Source organism: Sinocyclocheilus rhinocerous, unplaced genomic scaffold, assembly GCF_001515625.1.
Source record: "Sinocyclocheilus rhinocerous isolate Xijiao unplaced genomic scaffold, SAMN03320098_v1.1 scaffold192, whole genome shotgun sequence".
Lineage (NCBI taxonomy): Eukaryota > Metazoa > Chordata > Actinopteri > Cypriniformes > Cyprinidae > Sinocyclocheilus > Sinocyclocheilus rhinocerous.
This window is the reverse complement of record NW_015627892.1, coordinates 839,258-859,519: the sequence shown is the minus strand read 5'-3', so window position 1 is coordinate 859,519 and position 20,262 is coordinate 839,258. Positions and strand designations below refer to the sequence as shown.

At 36.1% G+C, this 20,262-nt stretch overlaps 1 protein-coding gene across 1 annotated transcript in view; it reads left to right on the top strand.

Moving 5' to 3' along the window:
- LOC107736906 (whirlin-like) overlaps positions 1-20,262 on the top strand; it is an 81,822-nt gene that overhangs the window by 30,167 nt on the left and 31,393 nt on the right. Inside the window, exons 2-3 of the mRNA XM_016548295.1 lie at positions 13,089-13,310; positions 16,709-16,834. Coding sequence (XP_016403781.1) covers positions 13,089-13,310; positions 16,709-16,834 — 348 coding nt within the window. The remainder of the gene's footprint in view (positions 1-13,088; positions 13,311-16,708; positions 16,835-20,262) is intronic.

Below are 20,262 nucleotides of genomic sequence, written 5' to 3'. Positions count from 1 at the left end.
GATCTGCTAGCTCTACTCCTAAATGTGTCCTAACCAGGCATGACATGACAAAAAGAAAAAAAAGAAAAGTTTCTGTATCATTGTGCTATTTAGTCCCACCCACCGTAAAATCTCTGGTCCGCATAGCTGTTTATTGAATATCAAATGTGTGAACAGGCAAATTGCTTTGAACTAGAAATATTACTTTGCGTTACTGGTTGCGTTACTGGTTACATGCAAGCATTAGACTCAAAGAAACTTCAAAGGCTTTTTGAAATAATATTTCAATCTGTTTTCCTCATAGAGATTGTTGGTCCCCGTACTGCATATTCACCCTTATGGGGACGATTGGCCCCCGAATGTTGGCAAAACCTGGCCTACACACACAGTCCTGGAACGCTGTATTGTTAAAGGAAATGATACCTACAAACTGAAACTATTTAAGGTGCACACTGTTCCTACATTTGAATTAACCTTGGGAAATTGGTCTTTTTCTCTGCCGAATGAATTTGAGAGTATAAATATACTTTCAGATCATCCCTCACTGCTCAAAAGTCAGAACCTATCATCCTCCGGATGGTAAGCCTTCACGCTGGGTTACTGTGATTTCAGAACTTAGCTGTCTCCTCTCCATCCAAGAGGCTTTGGATTTGCTTTGTGCAAAAAATAAATAAATAAATAATAAAAAATACACAAAAACTATGTAGTTTCACTTTCATAACATGCATTTGCCTCCATACTCCATATGGATCATTTTGATTGGATTGTGCATTTATGTTGTGCAATGGTGCTGGGGAATTACGAACTAAAAGTTGTAAAGAATGTAAGTTACTGTAGCTATATTTTTTTGCAGTAGCCCAGGTGTTTTATAATATGTTTATAAGTTCCTGGAAAATAAAGCTGGGTCATTAACTGTCATATCAACCATATTTCAGAAACCTCCATGTCTAAAATGATTTTGTTAATATTTTTTTTTCTGAAGAAAGACAAACATAAATGATGATGAAAGCCAAAATATTAAATGCCATGTGTGAGTAATTACGGAGTAATTTTGCGAGGGGGTCAAAATGACAATTATCAGATTTGGAGCCAAATTATCTTTAGAAAATAACTTTCGAAAAAAGGCAGTATAATTTTTTTTATTTTTACACCAAGATTGGCAGGTTTGTTAGTCAAATTAGCTGACTTGAGCAGTCCTTGTTCTATTATATGCCAAGGTGACCATTCAAAAATGGGGAAAAAAACACTTTTTCTCCCAAAGTTTGCATGCCTGTAACTCAAGTTTTCGTTTGGCATCTTCATTTTTTTGATTCAGTTCCAGAGATATGTAGATCTCAGTTTGTCTCCATGAGTAAATTGTTAAATCTTCTTCAAATATGCGTTTCTTTCACCATAGAAAATGTCCTAACCAGGAAATGAACAAAAAAAATGATCCAAGTCAAATTTCTTAGCCAGAAACCTCTGATTGAGTGACACTGAATGACCCAGCTACTTTTTCCAATGAGCAGTAGTGTAATAATAAAGCTATATGGCTGTTTTTAATTTCACATTATGTTGCACACGCAGCTTTACACCCAGCGGATTGTTGCGACAATCAAACATACTTTCATAAACTATCTTTATTTTTATATTTAGTGCAATTCATATTCATGAATCTGTGCATTCGGACATGTAAATGAACCCAAGCAAAATTTTACTGTTCTGTTAAATGTTTTCAGCTCTGTGTTTTATAAATTGAACTAATCTGAATGAGTCCTTTTGGTGATTGGAATCAAAAGGCAAAGTCTCTCTTTTAGAGCAGCTCCTATCTACTTGAATAAGAAATTATGTCCAAAATCTTTTGAAAAATGGTATTATAAATTTGGCCTAATTTGGTTTAAATGACCTATAAATGTCCTTCATAAATTAATCATAAATGTCCTTACCTTACCGTATGTTTGCTGTATGAAAGCTGTATGTTCTTTCAACTGTAAGGCTGAATTCTTTTTTTTTTTTGCAGCTGCCAAATTGAGCTTTGAAATTTCTCTCTTTCATTTTTCTACAAGTGGTCTGTGTCCTCATCATAGTGTTTCTAGATTAGCCTAGTGCAGGCTTTCATTAATTTAACATCTATTGACCAAATACAAACCCACTATAGCCTTCTGTACAGTGTTTACCAGTTTGTTGAGTACTAGTCACAACCCTGAGGGTGAGGGTTAAGATAAGGTAAGCAGAGAGTTAGAGAGTAAGCAAAGAGTGGAAATTATCCAGTAAACCCCACCATATCTTTGTTTGCGGAGAGCTTAAGCTCTTGACAGTGAAATCAGTGAGGTTGATTGGTTGAGGCTGATGTGTGTGTGTGTGTGTGTGTGTGTGTGTGTGAGAGATGATGGCTGAATTGATAAGCAGGACTCTCTTATCACCCAGACAGGCCCAATGAGATGTGCGGTGCAACGCCACAGGATTGAACAGTAAAATTAAAGCACCACTGGGGAAGGGAGCATGTAATTGAAGAGCTAAGTAAGCTAGTCCATCTCTTTCCTTTTTTTCCTCTTTATTTTCTCTTTGTTTTCCTCTTCTAGCTCTCATTTTCTTTTTCATCTTTGCGAGGAGCTTGATGTGAAGGAAATTGGTCAGTGGTCGGTCAGAGATGAGCCCACAGCTGTTTTGGAAATATTTTTGCTTCGGTTTGTGTTGCCGGGTGAGATTGCGGAGTTAGTTAGTTCATGTGGAAGATATCTCACTTCCTCTTTCTTATTATCTAGCCAATGTCTCTTAGTAAGTTTTTAAATGTGTGTTCTACATGATTCTAGTTCTATTGAGAACAACGGATAAACAGCTTTTACCACCATATACTGCTGTATTTGACAAAATTCAGGCATTTGAATATACATATACATATATACATATATATATATATATATATAATCATGAATGTCTTTTACTTGATAAATGTAATCAATTTAATGCATCCTCATTGAATACAAGTAGTGATTTCTTTCAAAAAATTATACTGTATATAATTTCTGAAAGCAATAATATCTTGGTTTGCTTCTCATGAAAGCTTTATCATGTTTTAACGATAAGGATTTTACTGGAGAACAAGATAAAACTACAGATTAAGAAAATGATTTTCACTGATGTGTATGTAGATTAAACTTGACTAAATTGCATCTTACACAGTTGAATTAGTCCACTTCAGTTGAATGTTGCATCCTGTCTGCACCTGTAGGTGGACATATGTATCGAAGTGTGTCTAAACGGCGGGCAGATATCTAGCAGATTATCTCTTGTATAATTAAATTTGGCTGCCGTTTGCCGTGTGTGATTTGATTCCCTGCGCTAACGCGGCCGCGCATGACTCAAGCCCGTCTGCTCTTTCCTCTCTCGAGCCGGTGGGTGGACCATAATTGGACCCGGTTGAAAAGGCCACAAGTGACACTGACAAGCCACTAATGAAGTGATCCGGACAGTCAGCCCATCTTTATGTGCTCAACCTAACTGGCTAAACCCACAGAAAAGGAAATAACACTCCAGGAGACCGAAATCAGGGCTGGAAACACAATTACAGCCTGATTTCTCACATAAACACGTCCCACAAAGCACAGTGTGTTCAAAAATGAAATAAGGGTTTCTCAGAAGTCAACGCGGCTGGATTCAACATACGCACCTCCTGGAGTGGACTGTGGTCTTTTCTTGGAAATCGCTGGAAAAAGCTACTTTAATAGGGCTGCTTTATTTAAATAAAAGCTGTTATTGTCCACCATTACACTAATAGGCCCATGTAGATATCCAAGAAAACCACAATTAGCCTGGCTTCTCCCATAGGGTTAGACAATGCATGATGCTTTCCCTTCTCTTTTCATGTTTCTTTTTGTTTGATTTTTTAAATAGAATTATGATTCAAAAATATATGATTTACTTGAGGAAGTCCATCATTTCTGGACAAAGCTCTCCGTTTATTATTCACATTTAACTAATCATTGAATTAATCAAGATGACTGAAATCAGAATAGCTAATTTTATTCTTTTAAGAGTGTCTAAAAAGAATCACGCAGTGGTAAAACTTTATTTTGTAATTTAAATGTTAGACTAATTTGCCATGGGTTTCCTTAAGATATTTCTATGGGGTTTTATAATGGGGTTTTTCAAGACTAAAATAAAGTCTGTGGTAAACATAACTTGATGATACTTGCATGTTCCAATAAAACGTACAGGTTTTAAATCAAGCAAACCTGTGACTGAACTTGATTTGCATTTGCAATCCACCTGTCCCTCATTTTGAATTTTGAAGACCTCGATGTTTGATAAAGCCAACCGATATAGGTACGCTACTATTACATGGCTGGCACCACTGGCCGTTGTTTGAATCATTGTGTCAGGTCATGTTACTTTGTGTGTGTTTGTTTTGTAGGTAAGCATCCCCTTTGGCGGTGACCCAGGTGGTGGAGTTAATTTTACGCACAGGTGACCACTGAACATACCAGAGAAAGCAGCCTGTGGCAGTGTAGATCCAGAGGCAACATTTCATCTTTCTCCTGATACATACGCATAAAAACAAACTCTGAATTCATACACTTCCCTTGGCTTAGAGTATGCTGAAAATCGGATTGGCATTCAATGCATTAAAGAAAAGCATCACAATTGAAGAAATATAAGAAAGGAGAAAGAAAAAGAAGTTGACGGACAAAAGTATGTTGCTGTAAAGTATGTAACACTTTTAACTTTGTATTTTCAAACTTTACTATAGTTTATATATACTGTGTCTGTGTCTGTGTGTGTTTGTGTGTGTGTGTGTGTGTGTATATACAGAGGCGTCATGTCCATTCAAAGTGAGGGGGCAGCTTCCAAAAGACAAAAATAGCCAAATAATATTTTTTATATTTGATACAATTGCACCGGTGTGATTAGATCGTTCAGTGCGGCACAGCATCAGCTGCTAAATACAAATCTGCGTTTGCTGGCTTGCGCTGAGCCGGAGACAGACGCGTTTTTATACTGCTGCGCATTATAACCAATCACACACGATTCTGTTGAGCTTATGAATGCAATGACCAATCAGAGGCGTTCAGATGAGTCATCGCTGAAACGCGGTGTTTAGCTCTCATCAGAAACAACAGTGCGTAGCCTATGTGCATACGAATGCAAGTAAGAGATTCATTTCACAGTGTAAACAGCTTCAGTGATTTTAATGGGAGTTTTTGAGAGGGCCTCTGGCTAGACTGAATGAAAATGTTCTTTGATAATGTAAATGTTCTTTGCTCTCTGTAAAATGAAAGTGTTATAATTAGTAACTTACAATATTGTTATTAAATTCACATTAAATACAAAGTCAGTCGTGTTAAAATATTTTATGGCATGACACCCATATCTGGTAAAGTAAAACGTCAGGGTTTTATGTGTAGTTAATAGATTACACTATTAGTCTACTTTACCCATCACCATTGATCAAATAACATAATCTATAAAGGTGCAAAATGCATTTACTTACACATATTTGAGAATCGAGATATTTCCAGATATAGGCTAGTTAACACGTTTGGAAATATTTCGAATAAAAAGAAATAAATAAAACATAAGCCTATATCAGTTATACAGTGCTACCGTGGCTGCTGTGTGTCACATGACAAGCATGTTTTTAGCATTTAATAATAATATCTTATTTAGGTCTTGCTGTTGGAAACAAAAATATGCATTGTGCCTCCAAATGTGCTCTATCACTTGGTTGAGAGGCCAGTTAAAGGGTTAAAACAGATTCTTCAATCTGGGCCCTTAAGAAGTTCATTTTGAGCTTTCAGCGGCGTTTGGCTGCTCAAGGCAGGGTTGCAAGCAATGATAAACACTCGTCCTGATTCGTGCTATTTCTTTTGATTTAAGTGTTATCAAAATCAGTGCCGTTCTGCTCTCTTCTCCTCTGTTCCTCATCTTATTACTAGAAAGAATGATTAACTACACTTTTCTCATAATAAAGAAAGAGTTCCATGGCTCTCTGTTCCCTCTCCAGTTCCAGCAGAGGAGATGGATGGTTTTGAGCCCAGGGTCAACAGCTCTTCCCAGCTAGCCATTCACACACATTTGCGGTATGGTCCCAGGGTCACTCTCTATCTTGCCAGCACAAGCAGAGCACAAATAAAGTAACCTGTGCAGCGAGAGCTGAGGAACAGAGTTGAACTGAACTGTGGAAAGCTGTCATGACTGTTGCAGAATGAAGAGAGGTATCTTCTACTATGAGCTAAATTTTGTGAGATTGCATATAGCGTTGATAATGATTAAACAATGGCCTTCCCCAAATTCACACCATTGGTTGAGCCACTGTTGTTGTGTTGGTCTGGTGGAAATGCCTAAACAAACAAAATGTACTGATAGCAACACAGAATCACAGTATTTACACTTTTTAGGAAAATAAACCTACAAATGGCCTACTTATAGTCTCTACTCCTTTGGTTTTCAATCAGGGGGTCAGGGCCCACGAGATGGCCTCAGCAAACTTTAAAGATGACTTGATGATTTAAATTAACCCCCAACTGTGTTCCCCCCTCACATAGTCTGGGAAAACCTGGATATATGAGGTAGCATGATTTTATAAGTGTGATTTATGTCGTGTATAAAATCATGTATAAAATGTAAAAATGTATAAAATATTATTATTATTATGTATTTATTTATTTTTATGTAGTTTTTTAAATATTTTATCAGAAATTGTGAATAAAAAAATTATTTAAAAAAAATCTTCATTCAGTAAATCACAAATGACTGTAAAAGCAAATTAATATGTTAAAAAGAGTGAGAATCCTGAAGAACATTCAGCTCTTAAAGGAATATTTCACCCAAAAATTTAGCAAATGTAGCATTACATCACTTGCTCACCAATGGATCCTCTGCAGTGAATGGGTGCCGTCAGAATGAGAGTTCAAACAGCTGCTAAAAACATCACAATAATCCACAAGTAATCCACATGACTCCAGTCCATCAATTAACCTCTTGTGAAGTTAAAACAAACATAATTGTTTCACAGTAATAATTTAACCAAAAATGAAAATTCTATCATTTTTCTGCCACCTTTCACTTCAGAAGCAAATGCAGACCGGGAGGTTCGGGAGCAAATGGAGAACATGTCATGGACACGTATAGTAGATATTTTTCCTATTTGTATCTTTCTCAATTTCTTCATCTTTCCTCACTTCCAGGCAGAGAGAAAATCAGATATCATTCCATAACCAAATGTATAATACAGCACTGACAAGCACCGCCAGTGGCACCGTTTGCCAACACAATAATAAGATCTCACAGAAGAAATCTTATTTGAGTTTGCCCAACAGGACTACATCCCCCTATTGTAATTACAATCTTTTCTTGTTATGCATTTCTGATCTATCAAACTGAGCTAGTGGAAAGAAAATTGTGTATCTCATATAGTATAAATGTTCATATGAATGAATGGTGTTCTAAGTGCTTTTATCTGTTATATAAAGGTCATATTTTTATTTATTTTTTGCTGTGAGTCTGTATGCTTGTGGTTGCATTGGTTTGTGTCTTTGTTGTGGGTCTCTAAAAGCATTTGCCGTGTATCCATGCTACGGCGCACTGGGAAGAGCAGATCACATTTAGCGTGACAGCACTGGTAGTGTCTGGTTGAAGTTGATTACAGCAGATGGTGCAACAGTAACATACAGCACAGAAAGTCACCTGAACCAAGAATGAATCTCAGTACGTTCAACTGTACTAGTTCTTCAGCATGTAAACTAGTCTTCCGATCTCATTCAAATCTCATTTCTCATCAGGTTTGTCAAGTCTTAATATCTTTTGCAATTTTGCTTCTGCAGTAAATTGATCTTGTTTTAAGGATGCTTAGATGGTTTTCAATGGAAAACGAGAAAATTTTCAATGCGGTGTTGTGCTTTGACAGGCTTCATACGGTATTTGCATGCATTTGAGAGTCTGATTCGAGCTGTTTTTGCATTTTGAGGAGAGCATTAGTATGTTTATCCTGTCTCCTGTCAACTTTGATTTAGCTGAAACCATTCTCCCTGACATAGACGTCTTCAACAAGCCCGGAGAGATGATATTGTTGTTTGTCGGTACTATATTTGTATGTCCCACCATGCTTTGTCTGTTTTTGTTGTTTGCAAAACCTCTTAAACTATTCTCTCATGTTTCAGTCAAAGAGTGAAAAATCTCCCTTAATCTTCCCCCTGATTCGAGCACAAAATCTGCCCTTAAGTCGAGCGCTCTCTATCTCTCTCACTCCAACTCTTTCCTTTTCCATCCCTCTTGTCATCCCATGTGGTGGCGACCCCTGCTAAATAACTCATAAATAAGAATGAGAGATGAATGAGAGACATGAAGTTGGAAAGCAGGGAAGGGAGATAGATGGAAAGGATACATAGAGAGAGCGAGAAATGTTTGCTGTAGAAGCTTGCCGTAGTTCGATCGATCCGTCCAGCATAAGATGCCACGGCTCTGGACAGAACTGTTGAAAGCTGTCTGGAGCTGTCAAACTATATCAGACCTCACTGCCTGCAACACATGTCATTCTCCAGATGACATTTCGGGCAAATTCTGCCATTTTACTACTGAACTTTGAGCATAATTCATTATCCTTCAGTGACAAACTATTGTTAAAACTGTACTTTGTTGTGTCTGGCCTCTCATTATATAAAATAAATGAGAAATTGTTTCGTTATTGCTTTGGCAGTTGAGATTTTGCTTATGCAGTAATGCCTAAGAGGAACGCATGACTCATGGCAGTCACTGGTGGACGGTCAGCCTGCTTGTCATAGCATGTTAGTTAACTCTTTTGGGGGGAATAAACACTTTTTTACAGCAAAAAACAAAAACAAAAGCAATTCCAATGCCTGGAAATCGAGCATAGTGCTTCAAAGTAACTCGGCGCATTGCTTTTTCTTGAAATGTTGTACTGTAATTAAAATGAGTTGCAAATCGCAATATTGTAACTTGTTACTTTTAAATTTTACTTTCCCCAGCATTGCGTAGTTGCATATTTAAGTGTCAAAGCGTTAGCCTAGAGTACAGCTTGCAGCAAGCATGCAGCCTGGTTTATATGCTTCAGTGAATAAGTTTGTCATAATTTTTAATAAGACTGGAGTAATGGCTAATAAAAATTCAGCTTTGCCATCAGATAAATAAATTACATGTTAAAATATACTCATTAGAAAACAGTTATTTTAAATTGTAATACTATTTCACAATATTACTGTTTCACTGTGTTTTACAAATGCAGCCTTTTATTTGAAAACATAAAAAATCATTCTAAATGTCAGTGTAAATTGTTCAAAGATCATAACTCAGTACTAAATGAAAGAACTGTTGGGATGATATAACCACATGTGAGCACAAAAACTGCCTCTGATCCATCTAATTGTACTACATTGATTCTTAAATATTTTAGATTCATTGTCCTCCTGGTTTTCATTCAGAATCGCTCAATCACATGCAAATGTCTCCTGCGCCCCTTCCTAGCTCATCTGCGTAATCTCATAAACGCATTCTGAGCACACGGCACTGCTAACCAGACCCAATTACCCTTTGTGATCATCTAATTGGCCCTTTTTTGTTATGCTAATTCAAAGCAACTATCACAGATTGTCTGTTTATGTATGCGTTTTCTGATTGCTTCAGTATCCGTGCCAGCTGGTCATTGCACACGAGCGTCACATGCTCAGACATTCGGCATTTATGACTTGATTTCTCATTCTGCCCTCAGATGCTTTATCGGTCCCATTGGAAATGACAGTAAATAAACAGAATGCCTTGCAGCTCAGTGTGTGTGTGTGTGCGTGTGCTGGTGTTCATATGAATTGTTAAAGCCATCAGGCTGAGATCAGAAATGACTTGGAGCAATTAGCTTTAAGTGTTCATGGCCTTTAAAGTCAATGTGAAATCAAAATTGACTTTCCTTCCTAATGCGCATTCCTGGTCTTACGGTGTTGCTCCACCTCTGTAACGTCACATTTATGGAAGTAAAATAGGTTGCAAATGTTTTATGTTGAGTTTAAGTTTTCTAGATGAGCTAAACCCTACATTTCTCGTCTCTCTCGGCAGCATGAAATTTGCTTCCATTATGTCCTTCCGTTCTTGCTTGGGGCTATTAATGCATTTTCCCACATTATTGGCTTTCCTAAGGTGACATTGTGGCATATCATATGCAGGAGGCATTTGATAAGATGTCCTTCTCCATCCCTCCATCTCCATCTCTCTCTCTCTCATTCAACAGTATTCGGTTACTCCACTCATTTGTTGACACTCCATCAGACAGTGTCACAGTCAGCACTTTAGAGCAGCGATGGTGCATTAAGAATCTTGCTGCCAGGCACTCTTTTATTTGTTAATATGCACCGCAGGGACAAAGCTTTTTTTTATCTTCTCCTCTAGTCGCTTAAAGGAGTAGTTCACTATGTTGTTCCAATCTCATATGACTTTATTCTTCTGTGGAATGTAAAAGGAAGAATTTTGAAGGATGTACTTGTTGTTTTTTTCATGCAATTACAGTGAATGGGACATTCAAGCGTCAAGATAGACACAAAAGAAAAGCATAAAAGCATCAAAATATATTATAATATTTATATAATATAATAATAAACACTACCATTCAAACGTCTGGATGCAGTAAATTTTTAAAAAATAAATTAATACTTTCTTACAGCAAGAACACAATAAATTGATCAAAAATTACATCAAAGACTTTTATATTAATAAATTATTTAAAATTAATTTAAAATAAATGCTGTTCTTTTGGACTTTCAATTCATCAAAGAATCCTGAAAAATAAAAAAATAAAAAAATAAAAAATAAATATTAATCACCACAACTGTTTTAAACATTGAAAATAAAAATTACATAAACACATTTCATTACACCAAATACACAAAATAATGTTCTTTTTAGCAGCATCATATGACCCCTTTAAATCAGTTATTTTAAATTGTAAAAAGATTTCACAATATTACTGAAAAAAAGAGACTTTAAAAAAACAAACAAATATCAGAATGTAATTTCTGGGTAAACTATCTCTTTAAGAAATTTGTATTATGTCATTCATCTCCCTTTCTCTTTTTTTCTGTTCATTCCGATGTGTCAGCATTTTATTTGTCTTTGCTCTGCATTCTCCTATTCCAAAAAAACAACTTGTCACCCACTTAAACAACTCAGGCAAATCCCGTCCCAGGCAAGAAACTAAACCAAATGCTTATGGACCAGATTAACTCCTAAATAAATCCAAACTTTGGGCTTTTAAACATTTTTGGGGGATTTATGAAGCACCACTGGTGTTTATTTTCAATGGAAGGAGTGAGTTACGAAAAAGCAGTTTTATTATGTTACACTTCAAATCTGGACCACTGTATTTTGCAACTGAAATAACTCCATAAACATTCAGCAAAACTAGGTCAGAGATACGCAACGGAGCGTGCCTGCAAACACAAACTCCCCGTTTCTGAAGTGAATTGCGAGGGAGTCTGAGCTGCATGGGAAGTAGATGCTGTGAAGCCACCCTGAGAACAGGAAGTTCTCTGAGTTCAAGCCAATAATAGGTTCTGGGGTTGCATTGGGATGTGTTTAATGACAGCTTTGTGTATGTGTATGTGTATGTGTATGTGTATGTGTGTGTGTGTGTGTGTGTGTGTGTGTGTATGTTGTAGAAGAGGGAACAGTGTCATTTCACACTCAACTGAAGTTGTGGCATCCCATAGTGTCAGTTGTACTACCCTTGATCTGTGGAGTGATAGTGAGCACAGCATGAGAGACCAATGAGGCACCGGGGGACTTCCATGTTCCTCTGTGTTGTATGTCTCTGAGCAGAGATCTACCCATATGTTTTAGAAGTGTTGGAGCAACTCTGTTAACTAAACTATATTTATCAGTAGTTCAGCTCTTTTCAAAATAACATAGCTTTTTTTAACCAGTAGCAATGTGTAGCTTTGTAAAAACGGTTCTATTTTATTGAATTGTTTTGTTCAAACAATAGACTTGATCGGTGTCGCGTCATAGCTGTGTGGGCGGAGTCGGCGTGGGGGAAAACAGTCCTTTCCCCCTCATTGGAAAAGCATGGTGTTAACTCAGAATGGCCTACATAAAATTATTTCTGCCACTCGATAGAGCAACATACGCATAAAAACTGAGCCAATAAATGTTTTAATAGATTATGACATCACAAAATATCAGGGAGTGAGATTTATTTGATTGCGATGCGAAGGAGGGTTACTGTAAGCCCCATCAGAACTGGGTTGCGGTGCAGGGGGACGGGACTAATGACAGCTCATTGCAGTGTATCAGTCATTTAAGTTAAAAGTCTTATAGATCTTCATTGTTTGATTTGGTCAGTTTTCCATTTATTTTTAAATATATTTGAAATATTTTAAATAATTGTAAATTATTTATTTAGTTAATTTGATCTATTTGAGTTTAATTTAATTTATTTATCTAATAATCTTTTTATTTATTTTATTTATCTATTTATAATTTTTTTACATTTTAAATAATTTGTATTTATCTGTTTATTTATTTATTTGTAACTGATTTTTATCTGTTTATTATTTATTTTTATCTATTTATTTATTCATTAATTTCTATTAATTTCTAATTATTTATATTTTATCTATTTATTTTATTGCTATATAATATCTACTTATTAATTACTATTTTTAAAGATATTGCCTCCTTAAATAGCTTTAAAATATGTATATTTTTTACATTTTAAATTATTTGTTTATCTGTTTATTTATTTTTATCTATTTATTTTATCTATTTATTTACTTTTCTCTATTTATTTAGCTATTTATTAACAATTGTTTTTACAAAAATATTGCCCCCTTAAATAGCTTCAATGTATTTAGCTTTTTGTTAGTAACTTAAAATGTTTAACTGCTTTAAATTGTGGAACTTGTAGTTTGAGTTTGAGCTAAGCTTCAGTTTTCAGGTAGCTTTGTCGACAATGTGTGCTACTTTGTTTGTGTGCGGCATGTGTGTTGATGGAGCTTTTTATCTTATGGAGTGGAAATGTTAGCATTTTCGCATGAATATCTTGACAGTCCCATAACTGTCTTTGCCTTTTATCGCTTAGCAGACACGCTAGACTGATTGTACCGCTATTTCTGTCTGTCACTCTTTAACAGGTGCTGAAGGGCAGCAAAAAGCTCTCCATGTCAGTGCGTTCTGTGGGCCGTATCCCGGGCGGTTATGTCACAAATCATGTCTACACCTGGGTGGATCCGCAGGGGCGCAGCGTGACCCCACCCCCTGACCTGCTGACGGAGCATCGAAGCGCCACCCTGCGCAGGTCCAACAGTCAGGGCCGAAGCCACATGCAGCTTCTGCAGGACGGCGATGAGAAGAAGGTGAAAGTTCACATCTAAATGCATGCTTTACGTTATAGCAATTGGTTTAATGTGTCTACATGATGCTTATGTAATGAAGGTATGATCAAATTCCAATTAAGATAGGAATATACACTACCATTAAAAGTTTGGGGTCAATAAGATTTTGATTAAAAATACAGTAAAAACTGTAATATTGTGAAATACTGTTACAATCTGACATAACGGTTTCCTATTTTAAAAAGTTGATGGCAAAGCTAAATTTTCAGCATTTTCACTCCAGTCTGCACTGTCGAATATGCTGATTTGCTGCTCAAGAAACATTTTTCATTATTACTGCTTTTTTTTTGTATGTAAACCATACCATACATATTTTTCATGATTCTATGATGAATATAAAGTAAAAATGAACATAATTTATTTTAAATAGAAGTCTTTTGTAACAATGTGAAAGTCTTTACTTTTACTGTTCAATTTAATGCATCCTTGCTGAATAAAAGTATTTCAATATATTGTTTTAAAGTGATAGCAGTGACTGGTGCTTGGGCCATAAATGTTAATAAAACAAAAAAATGCAAAGAGAAAATCACTCTAGTGGAGTACATGTGGAGCTGGGGAAGGTGGAGGGTTTCAGAGAAACTCTTAAAGCGCGCTGCAATGCTCAAGCGAATGCTAATCAGCCATTTAAATGTAAAGCAGCAAGCTCATTGGCTGCGAATGCCGCGGGAACCAATCAGCTTGTGACAAGTCGTTTAGTGCTAAGAATATCATCAGTTGCGTTAAGGACCCATAGCCTGCGCCATCTAGAGTTTCATGACAGAACTTGGTATTTATTTGTTTAAAAAAAATCTTACTGACCCCAAACTTGCTGAATAAAAGTATTTCTTTCTTTCAAAACAACAACAACAACAACAAATCTTACAGACCCCAAACCTTTGAACAGTATTGTATTTGTCCATGAAAATATAACAGAATTTTCTTGGAATAGTTTCTTGTTCATAAAGCAGTTTTGTCCCCAGAAAATAATGAACAAACAAATGAATAAAACCTCCATTCCCTCCAAGTGGGAGACGCTTTCAGTTTCGCTTTGAATTAGCCTAATTCATTTTGGCTTGTTTAGCAACATATCTTTTTCATTCTTGTTTTCTTCTGAAACCGCTCAAAATAATAGGTATTGTGTGTTTATTGTTTGTACATGATAATATTTCGCTTTATTTACCGGTGTTATTTATGAATGTAATAATGCGATTTGTGCTTACATTTTTTTAACCTAAACTACAACGTAACATGAATGTAGACCTACATACCAGTATCTAAATATGATTTCATATATTTTATCCTATATAGACCTACCACTTTACCCTCCACTGGATGTAGAATGAGCAGCAATAAACTACATTTTGGCATTTTATAATACTTCTGTGGATATTTTGGTGAAAGTAACTCAAAAGTAGTGTAACACATTACAATTCAGAGACAGTAATATTGTAATGTAACTAATTACTTTCAAAAGACAGTAACTAGTAATATATAATGTATTACATTTTGGAAGCAACTTGCCCAACACTGCTGGTTTCTATTTGAATATATTTTAAAAAGTAATTTATTCTTGTGATGGCAAAACTGAATTTATCAGCAGTCATTACTCCAGTCTTCAGTGTCACATGATCTTTCATAAATCATTCTAATATGCTGATTTGCTGCTCAAGAAACATTTTTGTTATCACTGTTGAAAACAGTTGTGCTTAATATTTTTATGAAAACCGTGATAGCCTTTTTCTTTCCACTCCCCAAATTTGCCGTAGCACTATTCCTCACCCCTCTGTAATTTCTTGTGTTCTCACCTGTGTGCCAGAATTTGTTAAATGTGATTATAGGGAGAGTTTTATGAGCTGTTCATCCAGGTGTAAATCTGCCACGGTTATTGGAGAGCGCACGCTCTTTCTCGGGCCCCGGGGCCGTTGGAAGTGAGCTAGCGTAGCATGCCGACTTCATCAGTACTGCACAGCGCAGCAGAAATCTCCCTCGGTCCGCCCTGATTTACTACCCTGCTTGTTCAGTCTCACAACACGTTGAAGCAATTTGCTGGGTAATTCTGACAAATTCCTGGGTACCGAAACAAAAGTTGCGTAGAAAGCTCAGTTGGAAGCCAAAGACTATTTAGCCTCTAGCACGCTACTAAAGAAGAATAAAAAATAAATATAGGGAGCCATTCATGAGAGAGACATTTATAAATGTGTGGCATTATGAACAGTGACACACACAAAACGGAGTATGGCCATACGCCACCTTGACCTTTCAGGGATGGCTAGTATAACCTTTAAGCAGCGTGCTAGTTGGGGACAGACGCTTTTGGTGGGTTCTTGTGTTTGGACGAGACGGCACACTGCCGCATTAAACTCCCAGAGTCCTCCGGTGACCCCGTCTGATTGGCTCTGCGGGGATTCTATGATGCATTCTAATCACAGCACTATTGTTGCTTTTGTGTGCTGCACATTGTAGAGGTCGTGGGAGTCACATTAGTTCTTGTGCTGGTTCAGCAGAACTGTCGTTCGCTAAGGCGCATAGGTTGTTAGAGTCGAGAATTATAGTTGTAAGGCACAGTAATGGCTGCTCTATATTTGAGAGGTGAACAGCACATTGTGTTTGGTAAATATTTTAATTTCCTTGTCGTCGTAATGTCAGCGCTACATTTCAGTGACCTGTGTGTGTTTGTGTGTGTAAAGCAGCCTGTGTGTGAAGTATTTGGATGCTTAAGCCACACTTCAAAATGTCTGATTGTTATTGCATTAGATAAAATGTCAAACCAAGTGTATTTATTTGAAAGAAACAGAGCACAAAATATAGGCTACACTACTTTTCAAAAGTTCCCAAAGTGTTTTATGCTCGATAAGGCTGCATTTATTTGATCAAAACTACAGTAAAAACTGTAATGAAATTGTTTAATATTATTACAGTTTAAAATAATTGATTTCTGTTTTAATATATTTTAGAATGCAATTTTTTGATTAATTAAAAAATACATTCATTTTATTCCTGTGATGGCAAAGCTGAATTTTCAACGATCTTCAGCATCACACGATCCTTAAGAAATCATTCTAATAATGCTGATTTGGTACTAAGGAAACATTTCTTATTATTTTCAGTGTTAAAAAAAAAAACAGTTGTGCTGCTTAATATTTTTAGTTGAAATCATGATACATTTATGTCGAAATCTTTTGTAACATAAATGTCTTTGTCACTTTTGATCAATTTAATGCATTCTTTCTAAATAAAAGTGTTCACTTAGTCACCCCAGACTTTTGAACATAGTGTATATTGTTTAAAACACAGACAAAAAATATGTTAAATGCATTTTTAGATATGTAATTTGTTCATTTGATTTAGCTATTAATCAGACAACCTCTATGTCATCACAGGTAAATTTGGTTCTGAATGACGGCCGTTCTCTGGGTCTCATGATCCGCGGAGGGGCTGAATACTCTTTAGGTATCTACATCACAGGTGTGGACAGAGGGTCTGCAGCAGAGTGTGGAGGACTGAAGGTACAATTTATGCCTATTTCAACCCATATCCTTTCATTTGATCTGTTTTTATTGCTTTTTGCTTATTATTTTTAATTTGTCATACCGTGAACTCTAACGGTCTCTCTGTTGAGAGTATTTCACACTCCCTTCGTCTATCTTCCTCTCTCATTTCATGCATTAATTGTTCCATAACTCTTTGACATGTTAATTTTTATTTTCTCTTTCCAAATATTTAAGTTTTTTCTTTGTTGCTTTCAGTCTTTTGAATCAGGTATTGCCTACATTGTGAGCAGCAGCCAATTGGTCCGTAAGGAAAACAGATTAGTAAACAGACTTCATAAGGTCTTTATGAAAATGCAAAAAGGTTTCTGTTTTGGGGGAATATCTAATAATCATTAGCTCAGTGTAAAAATAAAAGAAGTCAATGCAAAGTCAATGCCAAGATAAGCTGTTCTTTGCACACTGTCTGACGGGCATCTCACAAATCTGCTGGTTTGTTGATTGATAAAACATGTTTGTATATTCTGTCCAAAGTGTCCAGCTGGTTTTACCTCTGCCCGCTTTGAAATTAGCACTTCCGTCAAGTGAGTTTGTGAACGAAGAAGGAGAAAGAAATATTGGAGTCCACCGTGAAGTGCCTGTGATTTTTCTACGACTATTCTCCTGTTGATTAATATGCCCAGACATCCCACGTTTATTCCATTGTTAATTTTTTTGCCGCAATTTGAGGTGAATATCATTATTATGTGGTGTCAGGGAAAGTTTTAAGCTGGCAATTTGCTTTGTGCCCAGCCTTTAGATTCATGATGGGATTGAGAGGAGAGTCTAAAGGGAGGGCGATCCAGATACGCTCATGGAGAGAGAGAGAGTTGGAGAGAGTATTGGATGTTTTATCTTCAGGCCATATATCTGTTCAGAAGAGAGATGAGAGATGGATTTCTGGGCAGTGGTTTGGCAGGAAGCTGTGTTTACAATGCCTCACTGCTGCTTTGGGAATCCACAAACATGAAAGCAGATTCACACAGATTTATCATGACACATATACTGCATGAAATTTAATACTGTGCATTAACATATATCAACAAAATTATAGCATTGTGTGTGTAATGTAGTCTACTTTTATGGTGTATTTTTGTCCTTTTTGATGCTTAACTGTTATGGTCGCTATGAACTGCCATTGTAAAATGAGCAGATAAGCCCCCATGAGTGTGAGCCACCACTTCAGAGTGAAAAAATAGCTTTCATCCAAATAGCCCGGCACTCAGAGTGATCGTGCTATTATAGTGTTAGCAGCAGATGAACCCCTGACCCCACACCCCAATATAGACACACACAAGCAGAAAAACACAAATGCACAGATCAATGGAACCAGGTGGATGAACCATCTATTTCCTATCAGGTCCCATGAGATGGATGTATGGCCAGGGGGTCTGTAGAGAGGTTGCCTTCAATAGGTGCAGCCCCATGTATACTAACCTGTGTGAAAAGAGATATAAATTAGTATTGGCAACAAATCCCTTTTTGTTCAAAGCAGAAGTGATTCATCTTGGAATTACCGGACTTCATAAATATTAATGCTGTGTTCCATTCAATTGAGAGAGCCAGAATTTCTAACTGTGAGACTTTAAAATCAGAAATCATAAAGTTTTGATAGCAGAGACAGATTTTGGTGTTAGAATACTTTGTTATGGAATGTTGGGGAAGCTTCTCATGTCAAGCTCAAATTCTTTTGAATCAGAATAAATATCAGATGATAGAATGTATAGTTAGAGCAGTTAGCGTTTATTTTAGTTTTGGTTCTTCCCAAGGAATAAAATCTTTTGATTCAGTTCATTAAAAGGCCACAATTTAATTTGTTCAATTATTTGACTATTTAAAGTAGAAATACACTAAAAGCAGAGTCAAAAACATAATGCACAGCAACATTTAACACAATATTTTGGAATAAAAAGATGAATCAGTGAATCATTTTCATCTGCATGTCCAAATGAACTGATTGACTGAAATTAATCATACTCCCACTGTTACGTATGAGAATAGTCTAGGAGAGCATGTTTGATTATTACTTTGGCTCACTCGACTGTAAAGCTGTTTACAATACAGTCTGACATTCACACCTGTCGCTTACTGATTGTTTGGAATTATAAATATGAGCGTAGTTCGTCTGTTAATATCACATGCACTTTCTTGTTTGTTGTTTTTTTTTGTTTGTTACTCAGACGCAGACAGTGCACTGCATGAGACAAAAAAGTAATATAGCCAAAACAACCGCATAGCCGCTCTTTAGTGTAGATAGATACATGTTGATTTTATCAGACGATGCCACGATTATAAATGAGAGTGACTCCTGGTTAACATGTATTAAAAGGGGTCGTGTTTAGTCACTATTTCGTGTGGTATTTTTTGACAATATTCACTCATCATGACAGTAAAATAGGGCATTCTAAGTCAATATACTGCAGTATTTCCTCTCTCAATCAGTAGAAAATATGGTTAACACCCGGTCATGCATGAAAAAAAAATACCGTTATGTACCGTGAAACCGGTATAATTTTGAAAAATACCGTGATATACATTTTTGGTCATACCGCCCAGCACTACACAACAAGGTTATTATAGTTTTGCATTTTTAAATTCATTTTATTTTAATATCATTTTCAAATGTGCAATAAAATTTAGTTTCATTTTTATTAGTTTCCTTGATAATTTTGTTAGTTTTAGTTTAGTTTTTATTTTGTGAACACATTTCTCTTTAGTTTTTATATAGTTTAATTTCAGTTTTAGTTTTAGTTTTAGTAGGCTAATTAAAGTTTAGCAGAATTAACAGATCACTTCCAGAGCACAGGCCGAAGAAATACTTTGGCTAATTTAACCTTAGTGATGCACACGTCTAGGGACACATTAGATGGTAAAAGTATACTTATACACATCAAAATGAAGCAGTCATGCATTTTTAAATCTACACAAGTTGCACTTACATTATATTTAAAACGTACTACTGAATGATAAATGTGTGTAGCTAATTTCTTTGTATTATATGTCTTTCATCTTATTCAACCATAATCATGATACCTTAACTGTCCTGTCTTGCTCACTTTCCCGCGAACAAACGCGCGTAAATCATAAGTGGAACTTATGAAATTCAATAATAATGTTAATTTATTATTTGCAATAATAATGTTAATTTAACATTCGATTTGCAGCGTTGTGCATTCGCGCTGCAGCTGAAGTGAATGACAGCTTAGAGAGCGCTCGTTGCTGTTTTCTGTAGCCTATGCATCATTTTATTTTTAATGGTTCTGTAAAGGAATAACGGCCACACACTGCAGAGTTTAAGGAGAGACAATGACATTTAACAGTAAAGGCATATTTAAGTATGTTCTTTTCTTTTATGAAGAATTATAAGGGTGTAGTTTATGCACATTTGTTCAAAACAGCCTTTGGCG